At 30.9% G+C, this 16,032-nt stretch overlaps 1 protein-coding gene across 1 annotated transcript in view; it reads right to left on the bottom strand.

Annotated features, from left to right (window-relative positions):
- Positions 1-16,032, bottom strand: part of CSMD3 (CUB and Sushi multiple domains 3) — a 639,662-nt gene that overhangs the window by 227,199 nt on the left and 396,431 nt on the right. Inside the window, exons 29-33 of the mRNA XM_074202120.1 lie at positions 14,042-14,230; positions 12,111-12,288; positions 10,545-10,690; positions 3,205-3,285; positions 2,278-2,391 (exon numbers count right to left, since the gene is read on the bottom strand). Of these exons, the coding sequence (XP_074058221.1) occupies positions 2,278-2,391; positions 3,205-3,285; positions 10,545-10,690; positions 12,111-12,288; positions 14,042-14,230 (708 nt within the window). The remainder of the gene's footprint in view (positions 1-2,277; positions 2,392-3,204; positions 3,286-10,544; positions 10,691-12,110; positions 12,289-14,041; positions 14,231-16,032) is intronic.

Consider the following 16,032-nt stretch of genomic DNA (forward strand, 5'->3'; position numbering starts at 1 on the left):
TTGTCTTCTCTCTCTTTTTTAACCACTACATATTTGTATCATACCTACATACTTGCATCTCTGATGTACCTAATTGCTCTTAAATATCTACTAAAAACTGAAGTCAGTTTCTTAGAGAGGTTGATTCCAATTCAATTCTAAGGAAAGAACAGAATCTTCTAATGTCATACCTGGAAAATACTTTTGAAGATTTCCTAATCCAAACCTTTCATTTGAGGGATGAGAAGACAAATTAAAAGATGTAAAATTGTATGGATAATGTCATGGAGGTATTTAGTGACACACAAGCCTCTTAAATCCTCACAGAGACCTCATCCTATTAAATTCTTTACTTTTGACTGGGGCAGCTAGGTGGTACAGTAGATAGAGCACTGGTCTTGGAGTCAGGAGGATGGGAGTTCAAAACCAGCCTCATACACCTGACTAGCTGTGTGACCTTGGGCATGTCACTAAACCCTGTTTGTCCTGCATCCAGAACCATCTCCAGTCATCCTGATTCATATTTGACTGCTGGACCCAGGAGGAGAAAGTGAGGCTGGTGACTTAGCACTCCCCTCACTCAAATCCAATTCATGTGCTTGTTATGGCATCAACTCCCTGATATCATGGTCTCCTTCAAGAATGAAGGACAAAGATCAATTACTCCGACTATCCCAAAAGATATAAAGTACTATTAAAATCTAGAGATTCTATTCTGCAAAATGATATTCAAAAAATGACAACAAATTCAGTTTCTAAATTTTGAAATGTTTTATTGCCATATTTTGTTTAATAGTGCAGGTGTATTTTTACGATTCTTGGCAAGAATCTCAATCTCCTCTCTCCCTAATTCCATCACTGTATTCTAAAAAATGGTAAGGTTAGTGAACTTTATCTCATTAGAATTGGTTCAAAAACAGAATAACATACATGCTCAATAGGGTATAGAAATCTATCTTACCTACAAAAAAGTAATAGGGGAAGGCAATAAGAGATGAGTATGATAGAAAGGAGGGCAGATTGGGAAGAGTAGTCAGAAATAAAACACTTTTGAGTAGGGACAAGGTGAAAGGAGAAGAATAAAACAATAAAGGAGGGAAATGGGATGGAGAGAAATACAATTAGCCACAGAAACTATGAAAAAAATTTTTAAGCAGTTATTTTGATAAAGATCTAATTTCTCAAGCATATACAGAATTGAGAGAAATTTATAAAAATAAGTCATTTCCCAATTGTTAAATGATCAAAAGATATGAACAGTTTTCAGATGAAATATTCAAAACCATCTATAACTATATTTTAAAAATGTTCTAACTCACTATTAATTAGAGAAATGTAAATTAAAACAGTTGTGAGGTATTACCTCATACCTTTTAGATTGGCTAATGGGAGAGAAAGGGAAAATCACAAATGTTAGAGGGGATGTGGGAAAAAAAAGAAGACACTAATGCACTCTTGCTGATGTTGTAAACTGATTTCAACCATTCTATAGAACAATTTGGAATCATGATGAAAGGGCTATAAAATCATGCAAAACCACTATTTGATCTGTACCCAAAAGAGCTCAAAAACAAAAAGAAAAAGGACCTATATGTATAAAAATATTTTAGCATCTCTTGTTTGCTGGTAAAAATTCCCCTAGCAATTGGGGAATGACTGAAAAAATTGTGGTATGTGATTTTGATGGAAATATCATTTGGTAAGAAATGATGAGCAGTATGCTTTCAGAAAATTTGGAAAGACTTATATGAACAGATGCAATGGAAATGTGAACAAAGTAAAAGTAATATTGTAAAGATGATCAGCTGTGAAAAACTTAGTTATTCTCAGCAAAACAAAGATCCAAGAGAGTCTGAAGGACTTCTGATGAAAAATACTATAGATCCCCAGGGAAAGAACTGACAATCTGAATACAGATTGAAGTAAACTTCTTTTTAATTCCATTACTTTCTTGTGTTTTTTGAGGGGGAAGGGAGAGAGGAAGGTAAAGAATTTAGAACTCAGTTTTAAAAATGAATGTTAAAAAACTTTTTATATGTAACTGGGGGAAAAATACTAGATAAGACTTTTAAAGGTTGGGAATTTTGCTCCAGAAGATAGGAGAAATCGAATGCTGGACATTTTGCTCTAATAAGAATTTGAGACAAAGTTTATAAGATATAATGGAATAAATAAAATTATACCAGCTTTACATATTTCAAAATTTCTGCCTTTTAAAGCATTAATATAAATAGTAATATTATTCCTTATATAATAAACAAATTAGCACACAATTTTAACTTCATAACTGCATAATACCTTGACAAGCAGGAGGAGCCCCATCCATTTGAAGTCTTTCTCCTAATCTGCATGTAAGAATTTCATTGCCAACCAAAGTAAATCCTGGTAGACACTGGTATCTTATGATGTCACCTAACAGGTAAGAGCATTTCAGTTAAACAAAATGAGATGAGAAAAAAAAATGAATATTTTGCTCTGAACATTCTAGGTTTAAAATTTCTACAATATATATAATAGCATAATCAGTAATATTGATGAAGTTTGAAATTAAAATCTTGTAAATAAATTAGCAAATGTACAGAAACATAAGACTTTTAATTACTTTTCCCCTGTAATAATTAGTCTTAATTTGTGCTATTTTTATTTACCAAATCAAATACAATCCATTGCTAATATGAAACATATTTTTCTTCATTTTTGGAGACACAAAAAAGTCTACAGATTACATTTATCTTTTTTTATAGGAATTTTTATAAACAATTTGAGGATAACTATTCAAGGCAAATGATTCTCTTGGTAATGAGAGGAAAGAATTCTTTTTTGCAGAATCCCTGAATTCCAAACATTCTTCATCATCAGAATTATACTTGCATTTACAGGAGAATGAAAAAACTATAGAAACATCTAATATCTGAGGAAAATAACCTTAAAAGAACACAGCTAACCTCTTGAGAGAAACTGCCAATAAACAGTCATTTGTCAACAGAATAGTCCCAGCTATACAACTCTTTAAGTTGCTACCATCCTTTTTTAGATTGTTTTTTTTACCTTTCTTCTAAACTTGCCAACTTTAAAACACAAAGCCAGTCTTGCCAAACCAGCAGAAATAGTGAGAAATAGTAATGTTCCTATTCACTCTTTTAAATATGTTTACATTTATCACTGAATAAGTAGTGGGATTGTCTCAAAGTGTTTTCTTTTCAAAAGTCATTTAATAAACATTACCTATTTCAAATTCATCATCTTCTGTTAAAATTTCAGCATTTGGTATAGGTGGTGGAGGCTGGCATACTCTAAGCTGGTAGGCTAAAAGAGACAAAATATTTTAATTTGAATTTTCTATATATGTGAATAATTGGTGGATAATGAGCTTACAAAGATAGAGCTTTCCTTTTTGGGGGGGAATTCCCTTGAGAACACAAATATGTCTGTACTTTTCCATCATTGCTTAATCTGTCTCATAGATTTTGGTATTTCACTATCATCTCTTTTATTATACTATTTTATGATGTTCTAAAGCTTAAATGTGTGAGTCCTGTCTTACTAAGAACAGCAACTATTTCATATAGAAAGTCAGAAAGAAGGATAGATGATAGATAGATAGATAGATAGATAGATAGATAGATAGATAGATAGATAGATAGATAGATAGATAGAAATTCCCCATAATATCTAGTACAATGAATGGCATGAAGTATTAATACTAGTTGATTTTCCCCAAATGACTTACAAATAAAATTAGAGTTCTTGATTTTAGGTGTTAATGTTCTTTCTTTATCTAATATTCTTCTAGTTCATCATTATGCTGCTCCCATTCTAGTCTTCATAGTTAATTCCTTTTACCTGTTTTGCCCTAAAAATTTAGACTATATCTCTGGCAGAATTTATTGAAGTCTGATAGGGATATTTCACTTTATCTTGCTTGATAATATATAAGGCAATTCTATGTCATCATCTCCCTAATAACTTTTCTAGCTCCCATTTATAGATAACCTTTCCAATTAGAAAGTTAAACTCCTAGTGGGTGAGACTTTCTTCACTACTTCTTATTTGTTTCTCTGTCAGTACAATTCCTAGATACATATTAGTACTTTACAATTGTTTTATATATCTAAACCCACATAAGTGAGTTTAAAAAACCTAAACAAATATTTTTCTATCCACTTAAAACCAGATTATTATAGAACCCATTTGTTCTACCTAGAATGACATTTATAAACCAAGTACCATATTTTATTTTCAAATACACTAAGATCACATTCTAAAACAAATCTAGCCAAACAAACCCTACCTATTTTCAGTCTATCTATATCATTATAACAATGAAGATACATAGAGGTGGAATCCTCTGATAGTTGTGAAAGCAAATGTAAGGTTAAAATAACAAAATTGAAGTATATTTTGGATTTTTGTGGGTTTCTTGGATTACCATGGTCAAATGACTCAGAATTAAGAAAAAGGGAGGACGTGATACAAGGAACTATTTCATTTTTGTTATTTATGTTACTAGCATATATTATAGTGCCTGATGCAAAGTATATTACTAATAAATGATTGTTGCTTAGCTACATTTCTCCTCAAAACAGTGGACATAAACTAACATTGAGCCATTACCTGAAATCATTGTCATTGCAATACTCTTATTGGCAATAAAGAATTTTATAGAAAATTTTTGGAGATTGTATGAAAAGCAATACAATTTGATTACATTTAAAATTTTTTGTGTGTCTGAAATATATTAGGTTGATTATAGGATGTCCAAAAATTCTGAGTATATGTTTAAGGTTTAGTAACTTAAATTTGTACTCAAACATTTGAACACTACATATTTGTCATGATTAAAAAAGTTATTATTTAATATATTAACTAAATGAGATAAATATAGGAAAGATTATATAGTTAAAAGTACATATTTGTTTTACATTGATATATATTTCTGATTATAACATGATTATTCATGCTAACAAATGAATAAAAGCTTATATTTTGCAATAACTAATTTGTAAATTATTCCTAATCTGCATATCATTGTTCTTTTGTTCTGATTGAACAGAAACTCCATTTTGTCAGGCAAACACAGATGACTTAGACTAATATACAAATGTTTTTTTTTAATTGAAATAATTCTAGAATTTAAATGTTTCTCTTTTATTGCTTTTAGTTTTTACCTTTATTTTCTGATTTCTATATAATATGTGGCAATCATGGTTTCGAATAAGGATGCTCCATTTACTTATTTTATTACAATTGGGAAATGATAATTCAATGAGGGGGCAAAAATTTTATGACAAATTACCACTTTTCTCCCTTAACTCAATGAATATACTTTCAAAACCCATTCTTATTTGACTAACAATGTAGTAATCCTCATAAGAAGATTAGGTTTTCATATTTGCAAAAAAATTGAAAATTATTGAATAAATAACTTTTTATTTAACAATTTTATTCATACTAAAGTAAAACTTTTAAACTTTTAGGAAGTCCCAGAAAGTTGGTGAGGGCTTTAATAATAATGTTGCTATTCATTAATTCTTGATGATGTTATCACTAAAATTGTCTAAATTTTTAACTTGGGAAACAGGAGAAAAAAAATGTGATCAGCTCCATAGTAAACAGTAAATTCTGGAAAACATTTTATATATATATAGTATAACCCACAATGAGTTAAAGTGAAGTTGGGTAAGAGTAACAGGGATTTAAAAGGAACAAATACGTCACACCATCAATAATCATATTCCATATTCCATAATGTGTAGGCCCACTGAATCTTCCTGGAGTTAAACCAAAACGATTATGGAAAGAACATTTATTTAAGAGTGAGTCCATATAAAGCTATACTGTATTTTTGTTCTATGGGTTACATATAATAACTTCCATCCATAAAGAACAACTTTTCCTATTTATTAACATACTTGATTATCATAATACTATGAAGTAGGCAGGGCAGGGGTGATTATGCCTATTTTACAAATGATGAAACCCTGGAAGAGAGGTTAAATTACTTGTTAAGGACAGTGAGTTCAAAAAAAATTAAATCAGCAATAGAACACAGGTCTTACTCCAAGATCAGCTCTCTTTCCATTCTCCATGAGCCTTTACAGAGAGACATTTGACTCTGCATACAATTCAATAATTTTGAATGCATTCTAATTTTTACACCTCAAAAACTAATTATTTTAGTCATCTTACTAAAATTTAAAAAAATTGAGTGTCTTTTACTTAAGCATTATATTTTCAAACTATATTAAATGTTATGTAAAGTCATTACCCTATAGAATCATATAAAGATACAATTGTCTCTTTTTGGTTAACTTTTGAGAGTTCACAGATTAGAGGACAATCACTGTTTTTACTTACTGTGTCCTATCACTGTGCACAACAGAAAGAAGATATGTACCTGCTTTACAGAATTACATTTAAGACCCCATGGAGAGTCATAAATTATATACATGGAAAAAGAGGTTGTATATCCTAGAAAAAATCTGTTCCACAATATTCATGTGCTCTTTAAAAACCCACACCCCTTTTTGATAGTGCATAATTTTCATTTTGTAAAGCTTTTTATGCCTGTTATTTTTGTTTATAGAAAGTTTTATGAAGGTGATATTTCATAAAGACAGATGAATTGTCTGGGCATGCCTCATAAATGGAGTCACTGAAAAGACAGAAAATAGACTTTTTTGGTAAACTGTTCCTTAAGGTCTAAATAATGGAAATTTGTTTGATTGATGTGACCTTAAGAAAATATTAGAAAAGTTTATGATGCCAGGTAAATGAAAATAAAGAGATCCAAAGCTAAGATACATAAATTTATAAAAAATAAAAGCAATAATAAAGTCAAATAAATATTTTAAAGAAATATGGAGTAATATTCTATCCTGGGACAACGTGCATAACTAGAAAGTAGTCAATAGGTGAAAACTAAAAAATAAGTCTGGATGTTTTATTAACACGGTCATAATTATTTAGCTTTCTAAAGAATTTTGACAAATAATTAATTTTAGTAGTAGTGGAAACAGAAAGGAGGGGATAAAGGTGTACAAATGAGGACATGAAAGACATAGGATTTACTAGCTACATGTGAAAGCAAGGGAGTCCAAAGATGAGCTATTATTTTAGTAATAATACCATTGAAAGAAAGGGGGAATTCAGACAGAAGAGAATCTAAAACATATGACTTCAAATTTCTGTTTACTTACCATATGCTATTTTATATTAAAGATATTTGAGTCTGTCTTAAGTATTGCTATAAGCTTCTTAAAGAAAGAGGGAATATAACTCATTCCCTCATAATGCTATTGGTCATATTTTTAATTGAGAATCCAAATGAATTAGATGATTCATTTTTTTAGGGTTTTTTTTTTTTTTTTTTTTGCAAGGCAATGGGGTTAAGTGGCTTGCCCAAGGCCACAAAGTTAGGTAATTATTAAGTGTCTGAGGCTGCATTTGAACTCAGGTACTCCTGACTCCAGAACCCGTGCTCTATCCACTGCATCACCTAGTCGCCCCAATTAGATGATTCTTAATAGGGATAGCAAGTGCTTAATAAATATTTGACTGGTTTGTTGATAAATATAAAGTCCTATGGAAAGATTGCTAATTCTGGAATCAAAAGACTTGGACCAAATTTCACCTTTGACAATTACTACCTTTGTGAACCTGGACAAGTTAATTGAACTTTATTCATCTGTAAAATGAGGAGGTTGTATCATATGGCTTCTTAATTTCCTTCTAGTTTTAGACCTTTGAACCTAGATGGGGAAGAAATGGCTAGAGAGTAATTCATCTGAAAATTTATAGAGATTTTAATGGATGAGGAATTCTGTAGGACAATCATGATGTGAAAACATAAAATACTAACCCTAACTTATTCTTAGCCATGTTCAAGAGAGAAATGCATGAAGAACTGGAAAATTAATATTTCTTTTCTACAGTACCAAATTAAGCCATGTCCGGAGTACTGTGCTCAGTTCTGGGCACTATTCCAGAAAATTCATGATAAGATGATCATATGTATATTTTCTTGTTAGGATGAACAGTCTAGATATTATTAAAAAGGCAATATGGAACCATTCCTGGAAACAAGAAAAATTCAGGAAAAATAGGAAAAAAAATTAGTCTGTCATTGAAATCCAAGGAAATCAATGAGTTTCAGATTTCTCAAATTCAAGGCTAATTTTAGGCCTGAGAAGAAGATTCCAGAAGTAAGGATTCTTATAGTATTTATCAAAAAAAAGTCATACCATTAAACCTAAAATATTAAATGAATATTTTGGCAAAAGGGATGCCAAAAAAAATCATTAAAGCTCATTTTTATAAGTATTATAAGGTTTACACAGTGCTTTTTGCTTTATGTGTGCCATCATTTTTGCTCCACATAATAAACCTGCAATGTAGGTGCCAGTATTTGTGAGGTTCAGGAAGGTCATGTAAATTGTTTGGGGTCACAGAGCTAATAAGTAATTACTATGAACTTTCAACATGGGTCTTTGATTATAAGTCCAGAATTGCAGTATTATTACAATTCTATCTCTGTAATAGGGCTTGAGCAATATAAATGATAGACCATGTGGTCATTTTAAATGATCCTGAAAATTCTTTGAGAAATCATGTCTTACAAATTTTCAGAACATTTAACAGCCAGGAGAAATTGTGGCTCGAGGCTGGCCCTGCAATCGACTTCAGACACTTTCTAGCTGCCTGACTCTGGACAAAGTAATTTGACCCTATTTGTCTTAGTTCTTCATGACCTGAAGAAATGGCTGGAGAGGGTAATGGCAAATCATTCTAGGGTAATTGCCAAGAAAGCTCCAAATGGGGTCATGGAGAGTCAGATATGACTCAAATGACTCAACAACAACAACAATATGATGTCACTAAGCTTACTTGACCCTCTTTTAATTTTTCCTAGATGGACACTAAATAATTCGAGTAGCTCAAGAAGTGTGAACCTAGAATCCAAAGAGGCAGAAATGTAAAGCAATTTGATTCTACAGTAGAACTCCCCGAATTGGCCTGACTTAATTTATCTGTGTTTGTCATTATAAGCTCTTAAAATCAGAACAAGTGCTGTTTTGACTTTTTCAAGTTGCACTTTTACAATGTCAGAGAGACCTTTCAATTCAGTGAAAGTCAAACAACTTACACACTTTAATGCCAACAAAAGAAAAAAATGTTGATAGAATTATTTACTTTCTAATGATTTGACCTGGAAGATTATAGAAACAAAATTTGTGCCTGAAGGAAATCATCATTTAACTAAATAAGGAGATAATTACAGATTCTTTTTGCAATGATCAATAAATCGTCTACTTTGTGGTAACTAGGTCTTATCAATCTGTCTGCCTGTCTATCTAATTCAAAATTTTGACACCAATGAATTTATGTTACCATTATTTTTATCACATGAGAAAATTTGTCATTATGAGAAATGTCGATATTTTACTAGTATAATATGCAAACCACATGAATATCATAATGTTAATATTATAGTCTCAAAATATTGTTTTAATATAACTTTTAAAATCCCATTAAAATATTATTTAGAAGTAGTCTAATATTGTTCTTTGGATAAAAAAGAATATGAAATTTTTATTGGTGTATTTAAAGTAGTAATAAAATAATATAATATATAAACAAATGTTTCTTCAGCTGCACACTCTATACATTTGATATCCAATAAAGATATCTGTGAAATTCTTCTTCTTCCAGGAAAAAAAATATAAAGAAAAATAAAGATTTTCTTTTAATGGGAAGAATTACATTTGAACATATGCATTCCATGATGAGAATCTTTCAACTAAAGAAAAATTTAAGCAACTCCAAATGAAAAATACAATTTAAGATCAATATAAAAATTCAATTATTCATTTAATCATAAATAAATTAGAAGAGTAATTGGAACAAAGAGACTAGCAAAAGCATCAGTGGTTCTCAAAGTGTGTCCTGGAGATTCCTGTGTGCCTGTGGGGTTCTTTAAGAAGTTCAGAAGTCAAAATTATTTTCATAATGATACTGACATTTTAATTTCAAATATCCCTGAATATTATATGTCAGCAAAAGCTTTCTGTAGTGTCCTCAGGAATATTTAAGAGTGCAAGTGTTTCTAAGAACCAAAAAGTTTAAATTTTTCCAAAACAGATGCAGTTTTGAAAACCTAGAAGGCAGGAAAAAGTAAAATTAACAAGAATTTTAAGAAACTATGCTAAATTTAGAGATTAATAAAGGTTTCACCTTTTGCAAATTATGCATTGAAAATCTGTTGGTGATTCACAATCACATACAATTAAATATGAGCATCTAGTCTTCCTTTATTGGATTCCTTGCAAACTTACTTTTTCTCTGTAATTACTGACTGATGTCTTTCAGTTTGCATGTAAATGCCCCCAAATGCCTTGAAGATGGCCATTTTTGCTATCACATATAATGGAACTTTTAAAATTTCAGTGGCACAAAATTCTCAAGTTTTAATAAATTTTCAGTCTTATATTTACATGTTTCATTCTATTTGTGCAGATCAAAATTATCAAACATTGAGAAAATAGAAACAATTAAATAAAACTTACCATGATAACTGAGAACAAAGAAGCCACTTGTTGTGAAATCACTGTGGAATTTGATTAAAATCTGATTTGAAGTGCTATAGACAGACTCCAAAGCAGTATTGCCACTGAATTGACCTATTTGAGGTGAATTTTGATCTGGTCCATCCCTATAGAAAAAAAAAAATTATGGTCATTATCTGTGATTGAGTATTTTGAGGGGGAAAAGTATTTAGTAGTTCAGGTGATCTCCTAAGTTGTGAGAATTGATGAAATACTTTACAAAACTTAAAGAGCTATATAAATGTCAGTTTGAATTATTATTAGCCTACAGTTTACTAGGCCTCTAGTATGGCAATGATTTTAGTCTCAAATCTTCTACCATACAACTACTGAGGTTAAATAATGTTTATAAAGCAATATAAAAAAGTGTGTTGATAAATATTTAACAGCCATATTCTTTAGACTTTAATGAAAGTATGCACACATTTTTAATATGACTAACACATTCTTAAAATCTAATTATAAGCCAAATAATAAATTAGGCCCTGATTGATAGTGATGATTTCGGAGTTAAAAATGATCACACCAAAAGTTTAACAATCAGCTCTCACAAGCTGATAATATATTAGAGGATATCTGTGATCAAAGCTGTATTCAGTCTCTTTTGATTCACTCTGGTTTTTGTTTTTTTGAAGTTAATAGTGCCATTGGGAGATTTCTTAGAACACTATTAGCAGAACCTTGAATTTAAATTTCGAGACTACCATTAAATATTTCTTTTCCTTTGAAAAAGTTTATTTCCTTAATTTTCCTTTGCCCGTAGATTTTCATTTTAACCAAAACAACATTAACAAAAAACTGCTCCATTTAAAGACATGACCAATGAAATTGTTTAACATTAAGTAAGCAGAACTAAAGCAATTTATATGATAGAAATATTATAAATAAAAGCATCTTTAAAAGACTAGAACTCTGATCAGTACAATGATAAATCTCAAGTCCATAGAACTAAAAATAAATTATGCTATTTCCTGATAGAAAGGTGATAGACTAAGTGTAGCATAAGAAATTATATATATATATAAAATATATTATATATATATATAATTTGTTGCATTATGCATGTTTATTAAGATATTATTCTTGAGAGTGGAAAGAATAAATCTTTTTTGAAAAATAAAAAATAAATAAGAAAAGAAATCCCAGAAATAACAAGAAATTGTAAAAGATTTTGAATTTTTTAAATGAAGATCTTTTCTTTTGAATACTTTTTTGACAATTTTTGCCTTCATTATGATTTGCCAAATCAATGTTCTGATGGAAAAGTTTGGCAAATTAGTAATACAACTAGCATTCAAAGTTTCCCACTTAAATTATTTTATTCCACAATACATAGGTACTTCATAATACAGGCCAAGAAAGTTTATTTCCCTTCTATTATGATTCTCAAAAAGGTTTCCTCAGTTACTGCACCAACTCAAATATAAGGTAGTAATTTGTAACAAGGAATTCTGAAATATTTCCCTTTTCTACTTTGTCTCAACGAGATAGTGTTAAAATCAATCAATAATAATGGCTCTTGCTCACCAGACAGTAATGAAATCATATATTGGTTCTGTTTGGAGAACTGTAAAATTGATGTAGATTCCATTTCCCGGTGGTACTCTTACAAGCCAAAAGCAGTCTTGAAAGTTAGGATATTCATCAGGATATCCAGGAGAGTAAATGGTGCCATTCATTGCAGTTATATTACCACCACAGAGGGCTGAAGGAAAACAAAACAAATCAAATCAAAATATAAATATTGACTACAAGAATGACATATACTTTGCATTTTCTTAAACAATATAAAACATTTATCTGATTATGAACTTGAGACATTTAAATTCTGGCATGTGAAATAAAGTAAAATAAGAAAGTGAATGGGTAGATATTGCTGAACTTTTCCCCTTTTCCATTTAAAGGCCTGGAAATCTTCTTATAAGAGAACTCACTGTTACACTTCTTTACCTCTTCAGGAAATGAAGAATGACATAAGGCTAACCAAATGTCAAAATAAAGCTCATTTAGAATAGAATAAAATATCCAGGACCATGCTTGCTCTCAGCTTTTTAAAAATTTCCTGGTCTTTCATAGGCACATAGGTACTAAATAGATGGTATGGGATTTTAACTAAGGTCCTCTGTTTCCACATAAAGTCTCATAAGAGTAGAGATGGAAATTTTTGTTTTGAAAAGGAGATTTTTAAGCAAAAGACCAAATCAGATTCAGTTGTGAGGGCTGCAGGACTGATGAACATGTGTTGCCTGCTTAGTCTTTTCGATAAGTTGTATTCATGCAAAAGATACTAACCAGTCAAAACCAAATGTCTTGGCTTAGCTCTTTTCCTGACTGGTTTGTGGTGGACAGAATACAGAAGCGAGAATATTATGAACTTCTGCATAAAAGAAGAAACCTTAGGCCCTTATCTTTCCTTAACATGTAGCCTATGAGTACCAGGCCCTGTTATGGCTTCTCTCTTGTTTTGTGATTTCTTTCCTGTTTTAAATGATGGAGTATTAGAGATGGCAATGACCAAGTAAACTATTAAAGGTCAAAATAATGACCCACAAAAATCTGGGAGCTAGAGTTCAAGCCATCCAGCACAGCAGTGAGGTCTTGGAAAAAAGACCTACTTCTATTCCAGTCATATCTACAACAAAGACATTACAGGGGTTACCTTGGATAAAAAGCATTTTCTTTGGTGTGAGGGAGAAATATTGTAACTTTTATTCTTGCTTTAACTTCAAAAAAATATCCCCTTGTAAAAGCTAATTGATGAACCAAGAGAACAATGTACACAACAACAACGTTGTGAGATGATCAACCTTTATGGAAGCAGCCCCTCTCAGGAGTTCAGAGAGCTAGGAATCCTATTGAACTGGCTATTCACATCCAGAAGAAAAAACCAACAACAACAAAATTCTTTAGAATCTGAGGAATACTACATTCATTCTTTAAAAAAACAATCTCATGTATTTCATTTTCCTAATTCTAATTCCTCATACCAAAATATGCTTAATACAAATATGTAAATACAATATTAACCTGTTCCCCATTGAGAGGAGGGGGAAAGGAAATTTTGTAACTTTAGAAATATTAATAGGCATATGGATAATGTTTTAAAAAAACTTTTATAACATGTATCTGAAAATGCAAAACATCAATAAAAAGAATAAATGGGGTTATAAACACACACACACACACACACACAAACACACAAACACACAAAGCTAATTGATGTTGTTTTAGAGAAACTATGGTCCTAATAATTGTTGGTTAACAGTGTGGACAGCACACTGGAATGACAGCTAAAGACAATAACATTAGTAAAAAAACATCAAACTCCTAGTGCTACCACTTGAACTTTGAGATATAGCCAGTTTCACTCTGGGAAAATAAGGCCATCTTATTACTACACAAGACTTACTAAAAAAAATTCTGATTCTATGAAAGTAGGCACCAGGATCTAAACATACCTTCACACCGTGGAAGAGGATAATTCCAGTTACGACTGACTCCATGGAGGCAAGTGAGAGCTGAGTTTCCAATAAGAGTGTATCCTGGGAAACACTCAAAAGAAATAGTTTGGCCTACAGTGAAATCATTTCCTATCACAAAACCATTGCGAAATGGGCGTGGATCTGGGCAACTTTGCAACTGATAAGCTAAGAAAGAGAAAAAAAAAGAAATACCATATAAATTAACTTAAGAAGTTCAGACATGCATTTGCAAAAAGTAAAATAAGATTCATAGAGAGTCATATTGTTTTTAATTAGTTATATTTAGTAATTCACATTTATGCTAAATCATATCAATGATAGTCTAATATGAATTTTTTCTCATGCCTACCTTCAATTTTGCTGTTTAAAATGCTAGTATAATTCATAAAAATGCATTGAATTTCCTCACCCCACCCATGCAATCTATACTAAATTAGAATCTTTAGAGAAAATGTAAACGCACTCATAGAGCTACAATTTTAATCAAACATATTCTGATTCTCTTACACAGATTGTGATTGCTTATTGGTTTGAACTATATGTGCAGTTAGATTTGCTGATATATGTATCTAAAACCTATTTATAGTCTCTTTTTTAAACTAATTTTTCCACCTCCAAAGAAATAAGTAAATTTCCTGTTCTGACTTTTTCAAAGAGTTTGTGTGCTAATGGATGTGAAAAAAAATTACACTTTGATTCTAAGTAGAATAGTCCTTTCTGGAGAAGTAAGAATAAGTATCCTCAATTACATGCAAGGAAAATCTAGAAATTTAGATTGAAGCATCTAGAAAATCAATATTTATTTGTAAAATAAATTGTAGAAAAGTAAACCCTCTTTTTTAACAGGAAATTTGAACATTCTATCCACAAGAGCAAAAAATTTTGATTCTAATTGAACAAGACACTTTAAATAGCTTGACCAAATTTTACTTCAATGCTTTGTCCAATAGAGTTCCAAGTTGTGCTATGGAAGGTTTTTATCCTACGTTAGTTCTCTCTACTACTACACTAAGATTTTCATTTTTCACAAAGATATCATTCAGATACAATTCAAGAAAGTTGGATAAACTCATTGCTTTATCAATGGAAGTTGAAGTATTAGATTCTAGAAGCATTTAAAGGATTAAAATCTATGAAAGCTCATTGAAATAGGGAGCTACAACTCTTTGTACTAATTCTGATAAGAATTTATTTGGATTTTTTTTGTATGTTTGGTAGCATTACTATCTTAGATACTAAGCATCTAAGCTAAGAGATATGCTTTAAGCATTTAAAGATTAATTGACTTGTCCAGGTTAGCACACACAAAAAGGTGGTGCTCATCTTATTGGCTTGAAGTCTGTCTCTTTATCCTATATGCCATCTTATCTGGTATGCATTTGTGGTCATATTAATAACAGTCTTTCTTTCTTTCCAATGCCATTGTTAGAACAAACCAAGGTTATAGGTAAGTTTGCTTGAGCAGACCTACATATGAGAGGATACCTAGAATTTGAAGAATTCCTTTATCCTTTCCATTTTCAACTTTGTCAGGAAGTATAAGCCTTGCAGACACCTTGCTTTGATAGAGAGTTTCTTCCCTTTGGAGTTCCTTGTACTGGTGATATTTTAGGTCTAATCTCTTCCCATTATAAATTCACACTCAGGATCAGATCTTTCCCCTACATTATGATTCCCTCACAATTAAAGATGATGGTATATAATATAGGATCAATTTGAAATATGAGTTTCTCGATAAATAATTATAGTAACAGTGCAATTAATCATAGTTCTTCAGGAATGAGTTTTCTAGTGAATTAAAATGGGTGATTAATATTATATCTGTTCATGGATTCAAATTATTGTAGTATCTTAGGGTCAAGAGTCTAATAATTCTATTAGATCATTACACACGTAAAGCAGCTTGGAGAGTTGTAGGGAAATGGCAGGGTTTCAGAACCTATCCAATAAAATAAAATTTTAAAAGG

Source organism: Macrotis lagotis, chromosome X, assembly GCF_037893015.1.
Source record: "Macrotis lagotis isolate mMagLag1 chromosome X, bilby.v1.9.chrom.fasta, whole genome shotgun sequence".
In the NCBI taxonomy this organism is placed as follows: domain Eukaryota; kingdom Metazoa; phylum Chordata; class Mammalia; order Peramelemorphia; family Peramelidae; genus Macrotis; species Macrotis lagotis.